The sequence below is a fragment of the Cylas formicarius genome, unplaced genomic scaffold (assembly GCF_029955315.1).
Source record: "Cylas formicarius isolate icCylForm1 unplaced genomic scaffold, icCylForm1.1 PGA_scaffold_10__41_contigs__length_53128322, whole genome shotgun sequence".
Classification (NCBI taxonomy): domain Eukaryota; kingdom Metazoa; phylum Arthropoda; class Insecta; order Coleoptera; family Brentidae; genus Cylas; species Cylas formicarius.
In genome coordinates this window covers 12,412,130-12,434,750 of record NW_026844214.1, presented here as the reverse complement: position 1 = coordinate 12,434,750, position 22,621 = coordinate 12,412,130, and the positions used below count along the sequence as shown (strand labels likewise).

General features: G+C 35.1%; 1 protein-coding gene across 1 annotated transcript; it reads right to left on the bottom strand.

Moving 5' to 3' along the window:
* Positions 1-537: 537 nt before the first annotated feature.
* LOC132708347 (nuclear pore membrane glycoprotein 210) lies at positions 538-21,606 on the bottom strand. Its single transcript, XM_060680634.1, has 17 exons — positions 21,386-21,606; positions 21,056-21,327; positions 20,740-20,939; positions 18,098-18,238; positions 15,026-17,381; positions 12,882-13,207; positions 12,609-12,825; positions 11,427-11,703; positions 10,331-10,520; positions 10,097-10,272; positions 9,885-10,044; positions 8,957-9,289; positions 6,382-6,526; positions 6,094-6,326; positions 5,245-5,412; positions 5,054-5,195; positions 538-2,086 (listed from the first exon to the last, which is right to left on the bottom strand). Exons 1-17 carry the CDS (start codon positions 21,556-21,558, stop codon positions 1,821-1,823), a joined length of 5,775 nt encoding a protein of 1,924 aa, XP_060536617.1. The 5' UTR covers positions 21,559-21,606; the 3' UTR covers positions 538-1,820.
* Between the last annotated feature and the right edge of the window lie 1,015 nt (positions 21,607-22,621).

The following is a 22,621-nucleotide window of genomic DNA, read 5'->3' as shown; positions in this document are numbered from 1 at the left end:
GCACACACGCACACACGCACACACGCACACACGCACACACGCACACACGCACACACGCACACACGCACACACGCACACACGCACACACGCACACACGCACACACGCACACACGCACACACGCACACACGCACACACGCACACACGCACACACGCACACACGCACACACGCACACACGCACACACGCACACACGCACACACGCACACACGCACACACGCACACACGCACACACGCACACACCCACACACACACACACACACACACACACACACACACACACACACACACACACACACACACACACACACACACACACAGATATATATATATATATATATATATATATATATATATATATATATATATATATATATATATATATATAACATATCCAATTTACAGATTTATTTGAATAAAGAAATTTAGTTTGTTTTCGTGAATTGTAATTTTTTTATGGTAAATTCTTTTGATCCGTTTCTGTCTATGTATAAAAAAAGAAAAAAAAATTATTTGTAAATTTTCAAAATTGCTGCCAATTTTATCTCCATAAAACTAGATGTTTAATGATGAATAAGTATATAGAAAATTAGCTGAATTCAGGAAAACTACTCTGTTAAAATCATACTTTTTTCCCTGAATATTAAATTTAACTAGTAATAAATTAAAAACTATCCAAAACTATCACTCATAAAGATCGCTTCGAAGAAAATAATATAAAAGTTTTACACCTGCAAGTTGATCGTCTATTTTAAATCGAGACAGAGTTGATATGTCGAAGGGGCACCATATCAAATATAAATTAAGTATTTACACATACAAATTAAGAATCGATTTCAGATTTGCATTGAGTCATATATAACAAATTCTTAATGACGAAGAGTAAACAAATATTATTACGACTTATTACACAGGTCTTTTTATTTTGATAACTGAAACGTAAGGTTTTTTGCAAATATTAAAGGAAAAAAAAGACGATATTTCTAAAATAATTTATTTTTTTATTCAGTAAAGAAGTGGAATCGTCTTTTTGCCAGAAAGCTGCGTTGTCCGGACATTCGACTGTGTGTTTAAGGGCATATCCCGTTTTAATATCTAGCAGTAACTCGCCATCATTGTTATGCTCCATCTGCCTTTTTCTCGACATTGGTCATTGTGTTTTCAAAATTCTTGTCTTGCTGCGGCCCAACAAAAATGCCTTCTTTTATATTGGCATCAGATATGGCTGGAAATTTCTTGCACAAATATTTGAAACACTTTGAAACAGACATTTTTGTCTAGGGCTTTAAGAAGCTTAATCACGCCATGTGAAGAGGAGGCAGTAAAATTTTTTCGGGGTCAACTAAGCTTTTTAGTACATAGTAGAATGTCTTTCCATATTTATACGTTCTAGAACACTAGACATATGCAACAATGAACACAACAGCCGCGAACACAGTAACACTGCCGCTTTTGCGCCAACTCTGTTGCTTTGCAGAGAAATCTAATATTATCCACCAAATGACATTTAATTTCATAAAAATCGGTTCTTTTAAAAAACCTGCCTAACATCGAATAAATAACATTTATAAGATACAGAGCGCTCTAAAAAAATGATTTCAAACATCAAAATCACTGTAAACCTGTGTGTGTATATTATTAATATACCAGTGTGCGACGCTTACCGATTCCCTAATAGATCTGAGCTTTCTGACGCGGTATAGAAAAAAAAAAAGTAACAAAAATGTTTATTTAGTACACATCGAACAGAAGGCGATACCTGAGACATCTTCTAAATTAAATGGCAGTTCTCTTGAAAAAATTAATTTAAGTTTATTTACATCTCACATGTACTTCCGATTTCGCCTGATCTCCGGCGAGCTGTTGTAAAATGTGCTCGCGTCTCCGTAGATCGGGTCACGTGACGCGTGTCTCGCGCACGTGCAATTAAATTTACACGACCCCGGAGAGACGTTGGGCGACGTGCGATTCAACGAGGGCGATACATTGATCGCGTTTCTTGGAAAACCAGGAGATGGGGACGGTCCTAGCACCGTGCGGCCGGGACTAACATTCACATTGACTATGGGCTGCATGTAATTCGAATAAACTAAAAATAAAAACAAAGTTAGGAGAAGGGATTGTTAAAGTTGGACACATTGAAGTATTGTTTGTTTGTGGCCGCAATCACAAAAGCTGGCGAACACAATCCAACAAAATCTTAAGGTGGAACCATATGGGATTATTAATTTTAAGAAAAAAACTTATTGTTCATGAAAAGTTCTGCACATTCTAAAATCTAAAATACAGTCATGGGATATTATCAACTTTTTAAGTACCTTTAAATGTGACAATACCGAGAAATTTTAATAATTTATTAATTATTCATTATTACCGTGACATCTATGGAGTTGTAAGTGTGAGTTTTTATAACTGTCACGTTAATCTTAAAGGAATAATGGTTATGAGACTACAACAAAATTGTGACGCAACAGTTCCACTAGACGAGAATGTTGCCTCAGAATAAATAATATGTCAATCAAAGCGCTTATCATCGTCTCTTTCTTTCAAAATACGAACTATTCTTTATATTTATGAAGTTTTGAAATTCGTGTCTTTATCTGTATCTGTATCTTTCCTTACATTTTTTTGCATCACCCGCATTACTTCAAACTGTATGCCGATGATAAGGCAACAAATTCTCGGCGTTGTACATCAAACTTATTCTTAATACTTCCAGTATTCTTGAATTCATTTTCGTAACAGTTGTTTATTGCCATGTCTATTATTATAAATAATTAAGGCTTCTCTCCCACAATCAAGACGAATTCCATTTTCTCTTCACTATTGAATTACATAATGCATAAAATTATAACGGCTTTTGGCGGTTATCAAACATTCGTCAGTTTCCTATGAGCTAGTCAGAAGTGCAATTCTTGATTACACCTAACTAAAGTAAAATTTGCATTGTTATTATACGTAGAAGTACGTTTCAAAAATGAATGTAATTGCCTACTTGAACGCAGTCAGTAGTGCATCCTTGATTACACCTAACTACAGTAAAATTTGAATTGTTATTATACCCAGAACTTTAAAAAATGAATGTAATTCAGTACTTGAACGCAGGTTTTAGTTCTTGTTTAATAACATTTTGCGATATTGTAAAATTTTAAAGTACTTTATTTTTGAGTAAAATTCCTCAGGGCCTATACTCGAGTCCCTACTATTTTCCATTTATATCGCTGACTTCCACATATACGTTGAAACCTTCACCTGATTTATTTGTCATATCACGTTTCAGAAAGTCAATCTGCTAATCAAAAAATAAATAAGCACCTGACTTCGATTGTCATAGTTGTTTCACCGCATAATCTTAACCTTAATGCGTCTAAATCGTTGCTCATGTTCTTTGGACCGAAGGCAGGGGAGACTGCAAAGAATACCGTAAAACTTACGATTAGGGATGAGATCCTTCCTAGGTCAGGAACTTGGGGTTGTGGCTTGACAAAGAGTTGCGCTTTACCAAACATATGAATTACATATGTCAAACATCATATTGCATATTTTAACTACTCTACCCGAATATGCATATTATGCCAACGGAGCCGCGTTTTTGTGAGTTTAATTCTCTCTAGAGTGTTCTACTGCGATTCTGTGAATGGACCGGCACAGTTGCTGAGGGATTGCGACAGGCTACAGAAGATTCAGAACTCTTGCTATCGTTTATCATACGGTATCACGAAGTTCGATAGGATCAGTCACAAAATTGTCGAGTCGGGTAGATTAAAACTCAACCCAACATGTTTAGACCAAAAATTGGCCCGAATTGAGAACGTCAGTTCTTATCATACCCGCAACAGTAGGCTAATGATAATCCCGCGCCACACCTATGCAGTCTTTACAATAAATTGTCAGTGGACTATCGTAACCACACAATGAAAACTTTTAAAAAGAGACTCAATAATCAGTTGTTACCTGAGAGTAACATTCAATAATTATATAACAATGTTGTTTTTCTTTAGGATTATCGATATGATTTAGTATAAATTATTGTCGCTCCAGTTAGGTAAAGTCTAAAAACGTCCATTAGGGCGACGCTTCACCTTTCCACCATGTAATGCAATTGTTATATTGCCCATTGTTTCTTTTTTTCTCTCTTTGTAATTTATGGTGAACAAAGACCTTATTAAATAAATAAATAATATTTTTCGAACCTTGTATACTACTGGAAATAATGGATATCTGATGAAGGGATTTCAGATCCACAAACATTTATAACTTTCTATGAAGAATATGTTTTTTTCCTTTTTACAAAACTTCTGGATTCCTCCTGCGTCGGTTTTTGCTTAGTTGAAATTGCTGACGTTTCGTCAATCATCCTGTTGGCTTCTTCAGAGCTTGACTTGGCTTTATTGGCGAAACGTCAGCAATTTCGACTAAGCAAAAACCGACGCAAGAGGAATCCAGAAGTTTTGTAAAAAGCATTATAGAGTAGCCTGTGGAAGTTTCTTTGAAAAATGTTTTTTTTCAGAAAATTAATATTAAAAGTTGCCCCTTATGGTTCCAACTTATTGAGATATATTGTATAACTCGGCGACAAAAACAATGTAGAACTTCATTCCTGTAAATTCATTAAACAATACTTGATACTACAAAATTGGGACATTGTCAACACTTAAAATAATACATAGAGTTGTTGTTACCCGAAAATAATTTGACAACCTTACCCGTCTGTGGACTGTATAACCTGTTATTTTTTAGATTTATTATTTTTAATTTTGTAGACAATTTGATCGTTCACCATTTCTACAGTTTATTCTAAGGTTATTTGAAATAAGTTTACGTATTCATTTAGTTGAGTGTTGAACAATTTGATTCACTATAAATTTACTATCTTGATAACACTCTCATTGAGTGTAACTTTTGGTATGTTAGTCAATGTAAATAAAAAAAAAAACAAAAAAAAAAGACACAATGTCGTAACTGTCACATACAGCGTTCCGATTAAAAGCCTAATTTTTTATCGAAAGACATTACATGAATAACCGATAATAAAGTAGCAACTTATTATACTTACAGTAAAATGTCATCAAGAATACGACAATCATGACGACCGCCATAACCAGGGCGTACTTGTAATTTCGCATGAAACTCAAAATCGGTGAGCGAACGACTCCGCACATTTGACCAGTCGAATCGGTTGTCACCCTCACCAAGACCTGAAAGGTGAAATCTAAACACTGAAATCAAAACGCAATTTAGGCCGACCTTCTCGTGCTGCTTGGTGATCGGCGACAGAACAATTATTCCCATGGCATCTTCCATATTTGCCAATCTCCAATGGTAATCGATTAATTGAATTTTGAACTTTTTCGAATAATCATCTGATGACTTGGTTTCGCTGACATACAAAATACTACTGTCTGCGGGAAGCACCTGTAGAATAATATTCCCACGATTTATAATAATAATATCCTTGATTTCCAACAAAATTATAGTCAATGACCTAACGTAATTAAACATTTACATGATTACCAACAATTAAAAAACTAACCTGATAGGAGAAGATTCCACAATAAAATAGCAAATTTCTTTTGGACAAGATGTATACCATTAAAATTCAAAGTTAAGAGTAAAATCATTTGTGCAGTAAGTATAGGATCTCAATTCTAACTATGCCGCCCAATAAGCTGGGAACTGGGTCCAGCCCTGTTGTTGTTAAAGAAATTAGGATTTGTCGTTATGGACATAACCAGCAACGGATAATATAGAGAAGGAACAGTAACAATGCAAATAGTGTCAAAATACTAGTTGCAGCAAGTCCTAAGATGAAGCTTGAGAACGCACCTAATAATTTTTTGCTGTGCCTTGAAAGCGTTGATTGTATGCTTGGAAGAACACCAGAACAATTGACAACTTGACAAACACCCAATAGATCGTTCTGATGCTCTGTATACCTGAGAATCAGGGCGCAAACATTTTTTTAGGCTTGCCCACAGAGAGTTTAGGTCATCTTGTCAACTAAGTGAGGAGTCCATAATAACTCCAAGGAATTTTGTATTTTTGGCCTCTGGGCTTCTTGATTTGCCATTCAAGTTAAAATTCTTAACAACTTACAGATATTTGCCCCAACACTTCGGGAAGTCCTTTGACTACCATTTCGCCGGTATTGCTGCTATCTTCTAAGCTCATATATTTTTCAACATGTACTCCCGGTAAAAACTTGATATTGAGCTTTTCCGATTCAACGGTCTCATCCTCCGTCGTAACCCAAAGTGACAAATTCGTATTCAATAACGCAACTTTGGTATTGTTTACGTTTAAATTGATTATCTTACACGCATATTGACCTAAAATCCCCAATAGTTAACATAAAAATATGCTTGAATTGCTCGAACGACTAACCTGTTTCAGGGACCCAACTGTTTGACAAGGCAAATAAATCGTGAGGCGCTATACTTGCCGATTTATTTGAAAACTCCATAAAACATTTAAAACCTTGGGGACGCACCATTTTTCTGATATCCTGGCGACATCTCCAGCCTTGTATCTAGTATGATAGATAACGAATTGAAATGATAAATGATAACATAGGGTAAAAAATGGAAAAAAGACGCCGGAAACGCAACAACGGATTTTATGTTTTAATGTGCGGATTCCAAAAATACCACCGGATTTTTTCAGTCAGCTCTGATTTTTGAGATACAGGTTAATTGATATTAGTTCTGACAAAGGACAAAAATGAAGAAATAAATATATGCCTCCTTGGCGGTGTTCCTCGGGTTCTTCTTCCGACTCATATATTGTTTATATCATGTTTAGCTTGCTTAGCTTCTTGAGTGAAAAGGTGAAACAGTCGTTGGAGATTGTCGTCTGAATCTGCGACCCTAATGTTTTATAATATTACACTAAAAATGAATGGACTGATGGAATGCTCTTCTGTGATTCCTCTATTTATATTTAGTTCTTTAGGTAGTAATTGTTCTACTCTTAAGTTAGTTCAGTGTTGCTTTACTTCCGTTCCATTATTAATTTTAACATATGGTAATTCATATTTTTCTCTTTTAAGATTTTGATGGCATCTGTGAGACATATTGGATAAATGCCTTATTCATATCCACAAACCAAAGGAAGGTGGGTCGATTAAATTCTAATGATATTCTATTATTTATTTTAAGATAAAGATTCTAATTAGACAAATGGAATTGTCCCCAACCTCCCTATTAATCCATAGCTCTTAATTGCTTTATTACTTATTTTTATTCCTATGCCTATGACCAGATCCTTCTATACCCGTTTAACCCCCACTAAAATTAATATTAGGAACATAGTATCTTGGTTGTACTCAATTTAGTATATTATAAGCATATTAAAATTTTGGTTGTATTGTGGTGGTACTAAATATTAGAAGAAAACAATGATATCCATAGGCAGGCATACCGTATCACAGGACCAACTATGGATGTAATTAATTCTCCGCAAGGGCGGTCCGGCTGGCCAATGAGAATGAGCATTTGGACTTTTTCACTACTGAGGGCAGGTTTAGAAATAAAATTCAAGCAAGCATAACATAGCATCCATAAAAAAATTTTGTCTTGACTTGTAAGATGAACTTGTAAGATAGGTTTTTACTTTTTACTTTTGTACCAGCCAAACCTGTAATTTACTTGTAATAAATCATCGCGATGCTTTTTGTTATGTGTGCTGACTTTTTTTTAATTATCTTATCTATTGAGGTTCACTTGGCCGCACACTTCATATGTAAAACGTGTTCCATTATTGTGACGCTGACAATTGGAAAGACTCTAAGAGAGTTGATTAAAGTTTAGTGTACTGATAGTTTAGAGAGAACTGTAAAACCATCATAACGTCAATATTAAAGACACAAATAGAAAGAATACGGACAACTGGACATATACTGATCTAGATTTTGCAAAAAGGTCTGTGGTGCATTTGAAAGGACTACCAGTTTCATTTTTCAGAAGAATTCAACCACAAAACAATAGTGAATCTGAAAAAGATTTAACGACTCCGCAGTGTTTAGATCAAGAAGAACTGGACTGACTAAGAGGGATTCTGCTAAATTACTTGCATCCTGATTAAAAAAGATTCTTCTTTATCTAGGCAACAATATGCTGCGTCTTTTCGCTCTATAGATATTCTGTAACAACATAGAAGACTTGATTTTCCTGAATACACTCCAGACGATTAGCGCCTTTTTATTAACAGTTCAAAACGTAGTTTAAAATGTATACTTTTAAGATACAGGTTCGTCATTCTACTACAAATATGAAACAATTGCATTAGTTTTCAAAAAAAATAAGTAAAAATTAAATCAATAGCAGAGTGGCTATACATAATATCCTTCTTTTTCTGCCTGCCTGCACTGGGGTTAACAAAAATTGGATTTCAAGAGGTCATGAAAACGCAATCAACAAACCTTTGGTTTGGACAGGAAAAATCTTACTTTCCGCCCTTGCATATCAGGCTGCAGCTAATGAAGCAATTTGTAAAGGCTTTAAATCGAGAGGGAAACTGTTTCGGGTACTTGTCACGTAAGTATGACGGAATTAAAAAAGCTAAAAGTTGGTATATTTGGTGGCCCTCAAATAAGGTCTAGATCAAAAATTTCTTGGTAATCATAAAGCAGCTATTTACACAGAAAATTTAAGTGGTTATAGTGAAGAACAAGGGGAAAGATTCTATCGGGGCATTAAAGCTATGGAAGATCGTTATCAAGACCGATGTCAAAGTCACGCTTCAGAGGAAGCGTTTTTGTTTTTAACTGACAATGGTGATATAACAGTTATCACGTAAAATATGTATAAACAAATTAAATATATAAAATGATAAATTTACCCCATCTCAAAAACTAGACTTGGTAGACCAAATCTGAAGGTTTTTTGGTTTCCGCACCAAAAGTTACCCCTGGAATAGTTGAAAAATCGCAGGCACCAAATCTCTGTTGTAATCAACTTACCAAATTGTTCGTTTTAACTCCCACGCTTTTCTCGCTTTGCAGAACCAAAATAAATCTGCTAACGGAATCCCTTTCACCATTGGTAAGTACAATATTATCTTTGGTCAAGAACTCTATCACTTTGACAGGATACACGGGTATGTGTATCGGAGCGGATGGTAAGAGCGAGTGTACTAGCGTCACGGTGCCGACTTTATTTCCGACGAAACCGATGTCTAGAGCCGGGTTGATGTCCATTAATCCACCATCACTGCTTTTCCAACTCCCGGGCAGATTATATTGAGATATAACTGGCGTCCAAAGGCATATAGTATCGCCCGATGTCAAATGATCCTACAGGAAATTAAGAATTGTAAATAGTAACTTTTATAATTATTGGGTATCTATTACAGACATAAAGCAAAAACGTTAATTGGCGAAACCTTTTCCGCAAAAACTGTACCCAGAGACATTAAAAGCAATGGAAAAAGAAGAAGAAAAGAAAGAGGACGTTAAGGCAGTATTACTTGGGACGAGCAATAATAGCTTATTATCAAGGGGTGTTCATTTGGTGCGGGTATGTTCGAGCAGTCTGTGACGACCATTTTATTTTAGTGAGGTCTTTAAAATCTGATTATTATGCCAAGTTACACTATTGAATAGTACATTCCAATGGTGATAATTTTGTTAGCAAAATGAGTGTTCGTGTGATGTGACAATGCATATAAAGTGTTAGGTCTGACAAGGTAATGGGCAACAAATCAGCCAGTTCAATTCATCAACAACCGACGCAGGACGAATTCAGAAGGTTTGTAAATAGTAGTACAATTATTGAGTATCAGAATGGCTCCAGCACGGAACCTTGAGGTACCCCGCAGTTATTCAAAATAATTTACCATCAATTGTTTACGGCTTTTAAAAAAAACTGCGGATAATACATAACTCTTACCAATAAGGGTTTCACAGATTGTTCGACATTAATTTTCAAATAGTCAGTGGTTTGTTGTATTCCGTCAGCCCACACCTTCAGCATGGTATGTCCCGGCTTTTTTGTACTTATCCAAATAGAGCCGTTTTCCGGAAATTGGGTTACCTTCATCAAATCACACCTAACAAAAATCATAGGCAACATTGATAAACTGTGTGTCATTTGCTCCTTACCTGCTTGTTCTGATTTTCAAATCGGTAGGACCAGCATGAAAAGTGTTTCCAATATTGTCATGATATGAGGCAACTAACATAAAATCGGTACCCAAAGGTATAGTAGTGATTAGATTATTAAAACTTATCCGCCAATAGGCGTGTATATTCAAGTTCATATATTGAATAGGCTTAACCTAAAAAAAATTAGAAAATTAAAACGGCAAAATGAGAAAATAGTCAAAATGTGCTTACTTCGACCACAATATTAATATACTGTTTCAAACCGTGTTCATCAATCGATGTAATAATCAACAGGGCATGACCGAAGATTCCAAAAGATTTTAGCAGGCCCGTCGAACTAAGGCTCACTATTTGCTTTTCCGATTGATAAACAGAGTTGTCGGCTAATAATTCAGTGGACGGTCCTTGATTATTAGGTAAACTGAAAGTGTTGTTTTTGTTTTTGAATCTTAAGATAACGAAAATCATGTACACACTGTGGTAGGGATTGCGTCGCTGGGGCCGGACAAGTCCATATATTTCAAATTATACCTCTATATATCTCTTCTATACTCCCATATATGTTTGCTATAATTCAATTATGGCTAATGGCGAATTAATGTTTGCGTGCTCCGGGAACAGACTGAACGCCCCCACCCCACTGCCGCTCCTTTTTTTTGCAAATTATGCTACACCGACATTCCAGGTGGGTGTTGTATTTTAGGCAATCTTTTTTTGTTGTGCCAATATTTATATCTTATTTACGACAGAGCGCGATAGCCGCCCTTCGAACTCTGGAAACCGGGTTTCCATTAGGGGCAACTAGGCAAGGAACAGAAAATGCTGTAAATTATTTTACAGTTTCTCAAATAATACCCACCGGGGGACGTAACTGTTCTCATGAATGTTAAATTTGGTTTGTTAAATTTGCGAAATATTTATTATGCGTGGTAATTTGGTGCCCTTCGAGGATATTGTAAAAGAATTTTTTTTTATTTTTTAATATTTTAATTTTAAATATCATTTGGCACCCTTAAATATAAATTTGAGTTTTATTGGGTAAATTAGTAGTAACTAGACATTAACAATCTGTAAAGTGGAAATACTTCCCAAAATTTAATTCTTTATTGTGTTTTTAGTTCTTGTTGGGCCCTTAGTTGATTATTGAATGACAAAAAGTTATTTCGTTGCAAGTTTTTTTTTTTTCAGAAAATATTTTTTGACTACTAGGTCCATTTTAATTTGTCTTAGTTTAACAAAGGTAAGTTCAAGTAGTTTAAATGTCTCGCCCGAGCGATGGAATACCTACTTGCTGTAAACAAAAAAAATATATAACCCGTCTACTTACGCATAAACAATTTTAGTAATGGAGTCCATGTTAGTCTCGAGCTGCAGTTGAGAAAATGGCGCCATTAGCAATGATGACCCCTGAATATTTACCGGTCTATTAAGGTGAAACTCATCGACAATTTCGATATCCACAAATGCTGAGTACATAATGGTACTCATACTAGCTACGTTTGCTACTATGCCCGGTGTCGTTACATTTACAAATACTCTGGTAGAACCGGCTTGCAAGCCCGTTAGTTTTAGAACTACTCTGTCAGGTCGTCCTATATCTATACCTAATAATCAAATAATTAAGATAAATATATGGATAACACTACCAAACAAACAAATAAAATTATGGGAGACAACAATTTTATGTTCACATAGGTCTAATTTTCTATTTCATAATGCTATTTTATTGATCTAGTAAGCAAAAGAAGATAACCCATCTAACATTTTTTGTTTTATAATGGTAACGGTTATATTTCGATTACCTATTTTATAAAACCAAAGAAACTAACATTTCTTCGCGAAACATTTTCGTTACTCTTATAAAACCGTTACAGCACTTAAATTGAGATTATTATAAGTGTAACGGGCATTATTATGAAAATGTATTAACAAATATTATAACAACTCAAAAAGAAATCCCATGGCGACTTTAATTTTCTTTGGCACAAAAAAGTTATGCAATAATTTAATATTTTACCGCTCCCAAAATTCGCACTCGTTTAAAGCATTTTAAAACCTAATTTTGGTAAAAACGAGAAAGGTAAAATAATTAATCACTCAATTATCAATCAATAATTTTTTTTGCGATTAAAATGGAGATGATTTTTTAATTGCATATTTTAAAAGAAACATTTTTCAGGACTGTTGCTTTAAATGCTAACTTTTTTATGAAAGTATTTATTTCAATTCGAAAAAACATAACAATAGCCGCCATACGAAAGGATGCGTGTTAATCACATTCGGTTTCTAAAAAGTTGTAGTTTTACATGAACTTTAAAATACTATTAAATCTATTGGAAACTTTTATATAACTTATCTAGGTCTCTTACAGCAATTTCAGGTAATTTTAAAATCCTTACTATTTTATAAGTAAGCAAAAAACTAATTGAAAAGTACTAGTGCACAAATGTCAAGTGTCAGATATATAATCATAACCTCACATTTCAGTTGTTTTGAAAAGAATTCTTACCTAATGGGTAAAATATACCAGTCAAATCAGCCAAAAGTTTATCATCTACCCTCCACCTAAACACAAGAGACGGATCAATTGCTGTGCCCAAGACTACCGGTGAAATATCTGGTACTCCGAAACACCAAAATGGGACGGTGGCGCCAACTCTAAATCTCAACAGAGGGGCAGCTATTTTAACTCCCTGCAGAGCTACTACCGTAATTTCGACAGTATCCTAGAGCAACAAAATTTAATGCAGTAACGTACGCATCTAAAATATATCGTTCTTACTTCAGAGTACACAATATTCTGACCTGTAGATGGATGTATCCCGACACTCCATGCTTTAATTTTTGTGGTACCAATTGATCGGCCCGTGACAATGCCTTTGTCCGAAGCAATGGCGGTTTTGTTATTGACCGCCAAGAACTGTATATTTGTATCTGGTTGAGGTCCTCCTCTTATGATTAATTGAACCGATGATCCAATTAAAATTGTACCATTGCGAGGATGCAATTTCAATGGTTGGAAAACTTGCAGATCCATAGGTGCACTGTTAACGTCTTCGTCATTACCAGACACGATGAATATTAGTTTTGTGTCTCCCACGTCCACCCCTAAAATACGATGATGAATTTTTCAAGAGATAATGAAAATGAATATTGATGCGACAATTCGATAGGTTTCAGTTTAGCCTTTTACGACATTGCTTTCTGAAAATTGCGCAAAATGCAGGTTAGCGGGTTGAATTTAGGGGCATGCGCGGAAGATCATTCCCATCTCTATGAAAATATCAAATTTTTACCGCACTACGACCACTGTATTATCTAATAGCTATATGATTTTATATCAGCTAGTACAATTAAACTCCTGCTCAAAATTAAGGCAAGCAGATATTCCCCAAATATTAGCATTTACTGTTAGAAATCTTGTCCTTTTTAACAATTAGTTGGCTTAGGTCAACTGGTTGTTTTTGTTAATTTTATACCGTTTTTATAACCGTGTCATTTAATTAAGTTAAAAAGCTAAGTACTCCATTCATTTTTTCAGTTTGATAAGTGTATTATTTGAAATTGCTGTTTGAGTGTTGTCAGAAGAGGTTATGCGATCAATTTACTAGGTGTTAATAATTCAACGATTAGTCGAATGGTTAGATTTAGGGAAACCGGAACACACCAACACTGTCAGTGCAGGAGAAGGACTACAAGTCAAATTGATGAACACTTCCTTAAACTACAGGTATTACCATACAGCTACTAGATAATATAGTAACTCTACCACGGTAAAATTGTGTCGCAGGCGGCGTTGATATTTTCGTAGAGCACGCATTTCATCCACTAACCTGCACTTCACGCCATTTTCTTCCTAAACAGCGAATTTCACAGACTTAACTCGTTCTCACAAAACATTTAACGAGATCTAGGCATATTTTGAGAATATACTGCAATAAAATGCCGCATCCAAACATATTGATGATTTCTCAACAACCATGTTGGTTGTTGAATGTCGCAAGGTCATTGATTAAAAACGAAATTTTAAATCTCGCGAATAGGCACATTGAGTAGACCTCAAAATTTTTTTCATAGTTGCTCCATGAGTTCTTGTATTATTAGCATAGGCAGGGCCACCTATATCTCTAGTAATCAATTCGAACCCGCCAAAAATGTCATTTGCTCCCTTGCATTGCTCCCTTAACTATCAGGAGAAGATTAAAAGAAGTCGCATTGGCTAGTAAAAAGCCTGCCACTGCACCGGTACTTGCTGGAAATCACGGATTAAGATTTTATGATTGTATTATCTCTCCAAAGGAGCCATTTGGTGCCATGCACCTGATTTAAGATCACGTAATGCCGTTTGCATTATTTATTATATAATATTTTATTTTTCTTGCAAGAAAACGCAAGGCCGCACGTTACAAGGACTGTCTTCAATTATTTAAATGCAATATACAACATCAATAAAACCCTGCCCCAATTAGTTAGCAATTGCTAGAGTGTGCTGTTCTCTTATAATAGAAAAACATTTCTCAAGCAAGCGTCCAAAATTTTATAACAAGTTTACTCCAAGAATGTCGCCAAATTTTGTATAACTCTTCGAACTATAAGTAAAAATTAAATGTTTTCAACGATGTAATTACAAAAATTATAATTATGAGCTGAATTTTATAACGAATTCATAGAGGTCGCAATAGGTTGCAACAGAAGAAAAAAAATCTGCAGGACAGGTGCTTTGCCTTTTCCTCACCATTCAAGTAAAATGTCTGAACAGAACAAAACGTAAAGGAAAATTATAAAATTCTACTGAGTGCCACAGTTTGTAAAAAAATTCGATGGCTGAGTCAGTTTTTCAATTTTTTTAGCGTAATTTTTTGAGTAACAAAGGTAATTTTAATGGAACAAAAATTGTTGCGCCTTTTGTGGCCAAAAAATACGAACCTGTCACGATGTAATGAATTTCACCATTACCCCAAGGTTCTTTGGGGTCTTCCTTGGCTCTCTCAATGTTGGCAATTTTCTCTTCAAATTCGGGCCTCAAATCTATCATTCCCAAATCGGGAATGTCCATTAAATTATCGTTTTCATCGTACAGCCTTACGATACAAGGAATGCATTTACCGATCTCGACTTTGTCAGGCATATCAATCCTAATGATGCCAATCGAAATGACATTTACCGTTAACGTTGCCGGTTTAGATACGAGACAAAGGTCAAGAAGCTGCACCAGAACTTCGCCGGACTTCAACGGAGTGATTTCCAACTCCTTCGTGCCTTCTACATATCTTACATCAACAATGTCATCAGCACTTAAAGCCAACTCGAAAAATCCAGAACCCTGAAGTACGGGAATAGTTTTTTTGTTTCCGGGATGATTAAATATGGTCAAGGATTTCGAAGACAATTCCGTGTTTTCCACGAGGAATAGCGAAAGCGAAGCAGTGATGGCCGGAGGGTCGGAATTTCGATCTTCTTCGCTCGAAAATTCCGGCCACTCTGCCGTTATAAGATTCTTATTTAATATCGACTTTATATAACCCAGAGCGGTGACGTTAATCGTTATTTGACCTACATCGATATAAGGCATAAAAGACTGAAAACTTTTATCGGCAACCATGACCGTCCCCAAAGTGATATTTTTGGGAAAAATGCTGTCCTTGCTCAGCAATATCCCCGAATCGAAAGGATAGACGGCCCAGTGCAAGTTGAGACTCGTAAAGTTTAAGAATCTGTTGCCTGATTCGTCAAAGAGTACAACGTCGACGTCGATAACTTTCGTGCATTGAACTATGACGTTGCCAGATCCCAAGTCCATGGGACAAGCCGAAGTATCTGCTATTTTTAGCTGAGGTTGCAGGGTTATTTTTCTAGGTTTGCCGCACACCACTCTAGTCGTCAGAGTACTCGTTCGGGTTTGACAGTTGGCAGAACTGGGCGTGTTGGAGATCATCAATTTTATATCGGTTTCTCCGATTTTTCGGCATAGAACCTGCACAACGGTAAAGTCCTCCCCAGGAATTGAATGCAATGGAGTGTTGTCCTGAGCTTGAACTATGCTTTCATTTTCACTCACGATGACCCGTTGGTGTTCACTTGATCGACCGATGATCGGTCTAGGTCCCCCGGTATAGACCACATTTATAGAGGACCCTACAGCTAGCACAATATCTCGTCTCGGTTGTAGCAACTGCAGAGGTCGGAATGCGCTTATGGTAACCGAATCTTCCAGCACTGTCCCGTCTTGGTAATACGACACGGTTACTTTGCTAGTTCCAACATTTAAACCGACCATGGCGATATTCCCGCAAGATATTCCGATGGGGGCCAACACCGCCGTTTTGTTGTGCTTAAACTTAACGTCCGATTGCTTTACTTGAAATGGAAGTTCTTGGCACCTAGTAAAAGGTACCATGATTGTTTTTCCATCTGGAAGTGACGTTTCTGCGTAAAGGGCGATATGAAGGTAGACTGGTGACCCAACTTCCGCTTCCATTACAAACTCGACAATCTCGAGACGAGATGGGGGTAGTATAATAACTTTTGCAGACTGTCGGTTGTCGTGATTTCTCATCATTACTGCAGACACTTCGAAAAACCCATTCGAAAGCGTACGGACGTGCCCGGATTGGCTAACAATGCCCACTGAATTGTCACTGCTGCTCCATAAAAATCTCCCATCCCCGCCTTTGGCAACTAAATCTATATCGTATTTCGGCCGGGTTGTGGGATCCCATGGTAAAATAACTTCCGACGGTTCGATAGTTATCTGAGGATATATCATCAAGTCGGTCCTGGCTATAATTCGGTTCCACACTTTAACGAGTTCTTTCCCTTTCAAAACGCCTTCCAAAGAAGCTTGAATCCTCGCCACGCCAGATTTGACGCCATAGCCGGATATCCATGTACCGTTTGCTGTCCGGTCGAGAACGTGAAACTCCGGTGTAACCTCAATAAATACCTGAACCGCCTCTCCTAGATAAAGCTTGTGGTCCGTACTCGAATACACCTCCGCGATGATATCGTGTCGCTGTTCAATCAAAACGGCCCAATTTTTGTGGGGTAAAATATTTAACAGGATGTATTCAGGTGCGGACACGTGAATCGTGGCCGCGGGGAGTTTCAACATTGGATCATCTTTACCGATATTTCGATCCCTTAAGACGATCCTAGTTTTTCCTTCTTGCAAGGCGGTCACGCTCCCGGTGTTCTTTACAGATGAAGCAATCTCCGAATCTTCAGCTTCTATGTAGTACTGCGAGTCCGGTAATGTTATTTCTTCCATTCTACCGCCGTTCAACTAAAAATATATTTAATTAATTTATACAGGACCCCTCACTTTTCTTTCTTCGTATACAAAATGACATTTGGCCAATTTTTTACAAAATTTAGTATGTTGTAGTCCTTGACTATTTGAATTTTAATAATTTTCCTTTAATTTTAACAATATTCCATTATAAATAAAAACCTTACTTTTTAGATAAAATTGTTTGGGAGAATTTGAAACATGAAATCCATTTTTGGCCAATTTTTTACAAACTTCAGTAAGTTGTCGTCCTTGACTATTTGAATTTTACTAATTTTCCTCTAATTTTAACAATATTCGATTATAAACAAAAACCTCACTTTTTAGATAAAATTGTTTCGGAGAATTTTGCTTATCGTATGGCTTTTTAAATATGAAACATGAAATCCATTTTTGGCCAATTTTTTACAAACTTTAGTATGTTGTAGTCCTTGACTATTTGAATTTTGATAATTTTCCTTTAATTTTAACAATATTCCATTATAAATAAAAACCTTACTTTTTAGATAAAATTGTTTGGGATAATTTTGCTTATCGAATGGCCTTTTAAATACGAAACATGAAATCAATTTTTTATAAAGGGTGAACCAACATATTTATATAGATGTTTGTTTCATTTTTGTTAATTCAAGTTAACAAAATGACAACAGACCAATTTTTTTAAGTAGTCAAAAGCCATTTTGCATAAGAAAATTGAGTTAATCACTTACAAAAAATATTTTAAAGGACACGACATCACCGGGCATGACATAAACCTCCGCAGGAGATATTAGCAGGTTGGCTACGATCATCAGTTGCACCTCGTTCGCCGCAACGTGTTTGTATTCGGGATAAGGCAACCGCACTGCCACCTACAGTAATTTGTCGATCTCACATTTTGCTTTTATTGTTATTTAATGTTTATAAGAAAATACAATTATTCCTATAACAAGGATCTGATCTAATACGTACGAAAAGCTACAGTCAATTCTCACGGAAACAATGATTTGTGAAATATTTTCCCTGATAAGGTAAAAAAACGTTATTCATTAATTTAATTAATAAGTTTTAGATATCTATCCCGGATCTAGTTGTAAGATTATCCAGTTGTTCCACAAAAAACAACACAGTTTTAAACAGAAGAGTTATAACCTCCCTATAAAGAAGGCATGTAAACAGTATGTGGAATAGAGTTTCATTGTCTTGGGGATTACATACATAAGTTCAGTATGGTTAAGTTTATACTACAAACCTTATATAACTTTTGTGAAATAATTATTCGTTAGTCTAAGTTGAGCTAATTTCCTAGTTGGTTAAATCACAAGAGAGCAGAAGAAGTAGGAAGTAGGAAACATATGAGCATAAGCCCGAGACAGTAATGTTACTAGAAAAATAACGGACAGTGGTACTATTGAAAATGTCTATTAAGGCTCTTCACAAGATAAGTTTAGATTTATAGAACATGCTAAGAGCAACACCTGTGCACTGTTGGGCCTTGATTACTGAAGATTCTACCATTTAATTTAAAAACGAATGAGAAGATGATTATGATTAACTACTTCAATAGGATTTTTATTTAGAAAAAAAGACCTTTCGGGAAGATTTGGATCACCCTGCCTAAAGCAAATGATTTTGGTTTTTGTAAATAACCCATTAGTCATCAGGAAAGCGGATACTGCATTGCTCTCTAGAGTTATATGTCCGTTTATACGTCTTAGATGAGATATTTGATACTTCTTACAAAAACGTGTTTTAGTTTAGGGGTCCTTACCAGTCTTACAATTAGTTCGTGAGATCAAAATATTTGTAATTTTTTTCGTGTTTTTTTTAGGATATTTACATACTTCGCGTTTAGAAATAAAAAAATAAAATCTACAAGATACAAAATTTATTAGACAAAAAAAATGTGCGCTGCTATCACTTCTTAAGACGTTTATTATTTCTATATTTGAGATTGCTCAGTTAGTTGAAAATTTATAATCTATTCATTTAATTGTTCAATAATAAAAGTTTTAATTCAATAATGGTGAATTACAAGAGGTACTACAGAAATTGCAAACGAAAATTCCTTGAAAGCATAAATACATGTCTTATATCTCAAGGCAGGCATTTTCAACAATTACTACAAAAAGTGTATATTCGTGAGTTGAAGTGTTTAAATAAAATGTTTTTAAAAAAGGTATTTATTCATAGTTTACCTATGAATAGATTAGACAGTTTCAGAAATATTTATAAATTAATTATTTTTAAAATGTAATTGTCTAGAAGATAATTGATAAATTTTGATACAAGATACAACTGTTTGATAGCACCCAATTATTTTTGTTCGACATATAAGACAATGTATTTTTTTATTTGGAAATAAAAAATATATATATTTTATATCATTGCATAAATTTTTGTTTAAATTTGGTTAAGAAGAATGATAGGGATAGTGTAATTCAATTCACCACCATTTTTTAAAAAATGCAGAAAGTCTGTTTTTATAATAGTAAGACTTACAATAATACATCCAGTGTCAGTTGAGTTCTCAAGAAGCCAATAAGATGATTGGCGAAACATCAGTTCAGAAGATGTGTAAATAGTTGTAATATTTCCGCAATATTTTATTATTTTATATTCCGTATCATTTTCATTTTTACGATAAAAAATAAAAACCTTGTTTTTCCACTGTATTTGTAGCGGGATATCTCCTTAATGGTTGGTTTTTGACCCAACATTACTATACATTATTTTAAACAAGTAATCACCTTAAGTTTCACGTATTTGTTTTGAACCACACTCTAGACATAGTATTTTCTATACCTAAATAAAAATATATTTATTCTTTATATTTTCAAAACGACTTAAAAGTCAGTCTCCGAAGTTCTGGCCTAAAATACCCACTGGTCAGGTGTCTATTGCCATCAGCATGCTATTTTGGTAATTGCCTTCAGACCAAGGCAATATATTTTGGGAAAAAGTATATGTCAAATTCACTTTAATTTATTTGAAAAACCATAAATCTTCAAACTTGCACACACATAATGGAAAAATATGTCCCAAAAATCCATGATACTGAATTTTGAAATACTGTATACATATTAAGTAAAAATTAATATAATTAAAAACAAAACATGCCAAAATAAGAAACTAAATCATAATTACGCTTTAGTGGTTGTAATTTAAATTATTACTAACAATTTTATTATAATTTTTATTACGCATTTTCCTGGAATTGGCAAATTGGATAAAATACGAGATAGTGTTACCCAGTATCAAAACAGAATCACTGTAATAAATTTTATTAACTCTTTCAATTACTTACTTATACATATTTAGGATTTATAATAAGTGGTAATTCTGTATTTTAAGTCTATTGAGAATAACTTACCTTTGCGGATCCACTCTTAACGCCTTCAAGTAAAATTGAATAACCTTTTTTATTTTGATTTTCCAAGGCTTCTATGGCTGGAGGAGTTTCATAAGGTGAGTCTCTGTAGGTAATATATCTGATTACATTATCTTTATTGGGCCCTAGTGGTATAATGGTCCAGTCAAACTCAATACTCTCCAACGAAGAAAATTCATTTCCTTAAAGAGTATAGACAATAATTTCTATAGTTTTAAACTCTAGTTTATTCGGTTATACTTTCAGACTTAGATATTTTTTAATCCTTAAGTATTGCAAATGATGGTATGTAAATTACCTTGATCATCATAGGCTTTGACTTCAAAGTTTTCTGGAGCCTCTTCCATAAAGAGTTCTTTGGTTGTTGTTGATATGGCTAAAGAATGAATGACATCTACTATAACGTCGCATCTTAAATTTTGTTTTGTATTAATATCTTCTGCCAGGACGACGGCAATATTTCTAGCTGCCTCCCTCGTTATAGTACTAACTACAACTTTGGTAGAACAAGTTAATTCTTTATTTTCACCAATTAGCGTCAACTGTATAATATCGGCACGAGTAGTACTCCTACAATTTTTACATTTGCATCTTTCTTTTGTCAAAAATTGCTTATTAAAAGTATCACCATCTATAACAGCCACCCTCGGTCGCTTCCAAAACGAATTGAGTAGAAAAGTCATTAAAAATTGGTAGCAACACTCGTGGCACATTTAATTTGGAAGCGGATGCAGCGAATACCAGCGACAAAATGAATAGTACATGTAGTAACCGATAATGCAAAATTGCCATGATTTTCATTTAAAGTAGATGCTGTCCCAGACTAACATTTTACAAATAAAAGGAGGTTATGTTTGAAATTCAAAAATGGATCATGTTATCGTAATACGCATGTCAAAAATTTGAATTGTTTGCTCTCTCTTTCTCTCCCGCTCTCTCTGTTGCTCGCTTCATAGATCTTCTTTCTTTTTTCAGGCCATTCGTACATCACACAACATATGCTGCTATATGGCTCGTTTTGCAACCATCCGTTCTGTTGTTTTGTTCAGTTTCTGGTCAAACAAAACACAGACTACAACCAAAAGAAACAGAATACAAAATAGACATTGCCAACTTAAATCTAAGATACAAAATCATAATTTAACAATTAGAACAGTAGCTATTGCAAGTAATTAGTTTTCCTCGTTTATCGTTTTGCTCACACATTTGTATTCAATAATCGCATACGTGTAGGTCTACTGTTTACTGGTGGTGGAAAAATTTGTGCAATTTAAACTTAGCATTAAAACGAAGACAATTGGCAAATTGGTATCACCTTAGATGATATAGTGGCCCCACTACGGTCAAAATTGTTGCGCCGCAGGCGAATGATTTTCCGCGCATGCCTCTATATTTGCCCACTTTGAGCCATTTTTTTAAACAGCGATTTCCACATACTTAACGCGTTTTCACAGAACATTTAACGAGATCTCCGCATATTTTGAGAAAATACAACCTTAAAAATGAAGCATCCAAGCTTATTAACGATTTGGGCCGCCACATTGGTTATTTAATGTAGCAATAGCAATGGTTAAAAACGGAATTTTAAATTTCGTAAATTTTGTATTGCCGGCATAGGCAGAGCCTCTATATGTCTAGTAGCTAAGAGTATGTTAAAAATTCATGCATTTTTAACAGCAATTTTTTGTCTGCTTAAAATACATTCAGAAATACACGCCTACCCGGTTTAAGCTAAGCTTCTTAGGTGTTAAGGAAATTTGCACGCTCCTCGGCTAGCTAGTCGCTGGTTGCGTAAAAAAAAATAGGCGCACAGTTTTTGTCTCTTTTCAGTTCATATTTAGCCCATCATACAAAAGAAGATATT

Coding starts and splice junctions, on each gene's coding strand:
- LOC132708347 (XM_060680634.1), bottom strand. CDS start 21,558: ATGAAAATCATGGCAATTTTGCATTATCGGTTACTACATGTACTATTC. Junction 21,328..21,385: donor GAGGGTGGCTGTTATAGATG/GTGATACTTTTA, acceptor TAAAAATTGTAG/GAGTACTACTCGTGCCGATA. Junction 9,290..9,884: donor AATCTGTGAAACCCTTATTG/GTAAGAGTTATG, acceptor AATTTCCTGTAG/GATCATTTGACATCGGGCGA.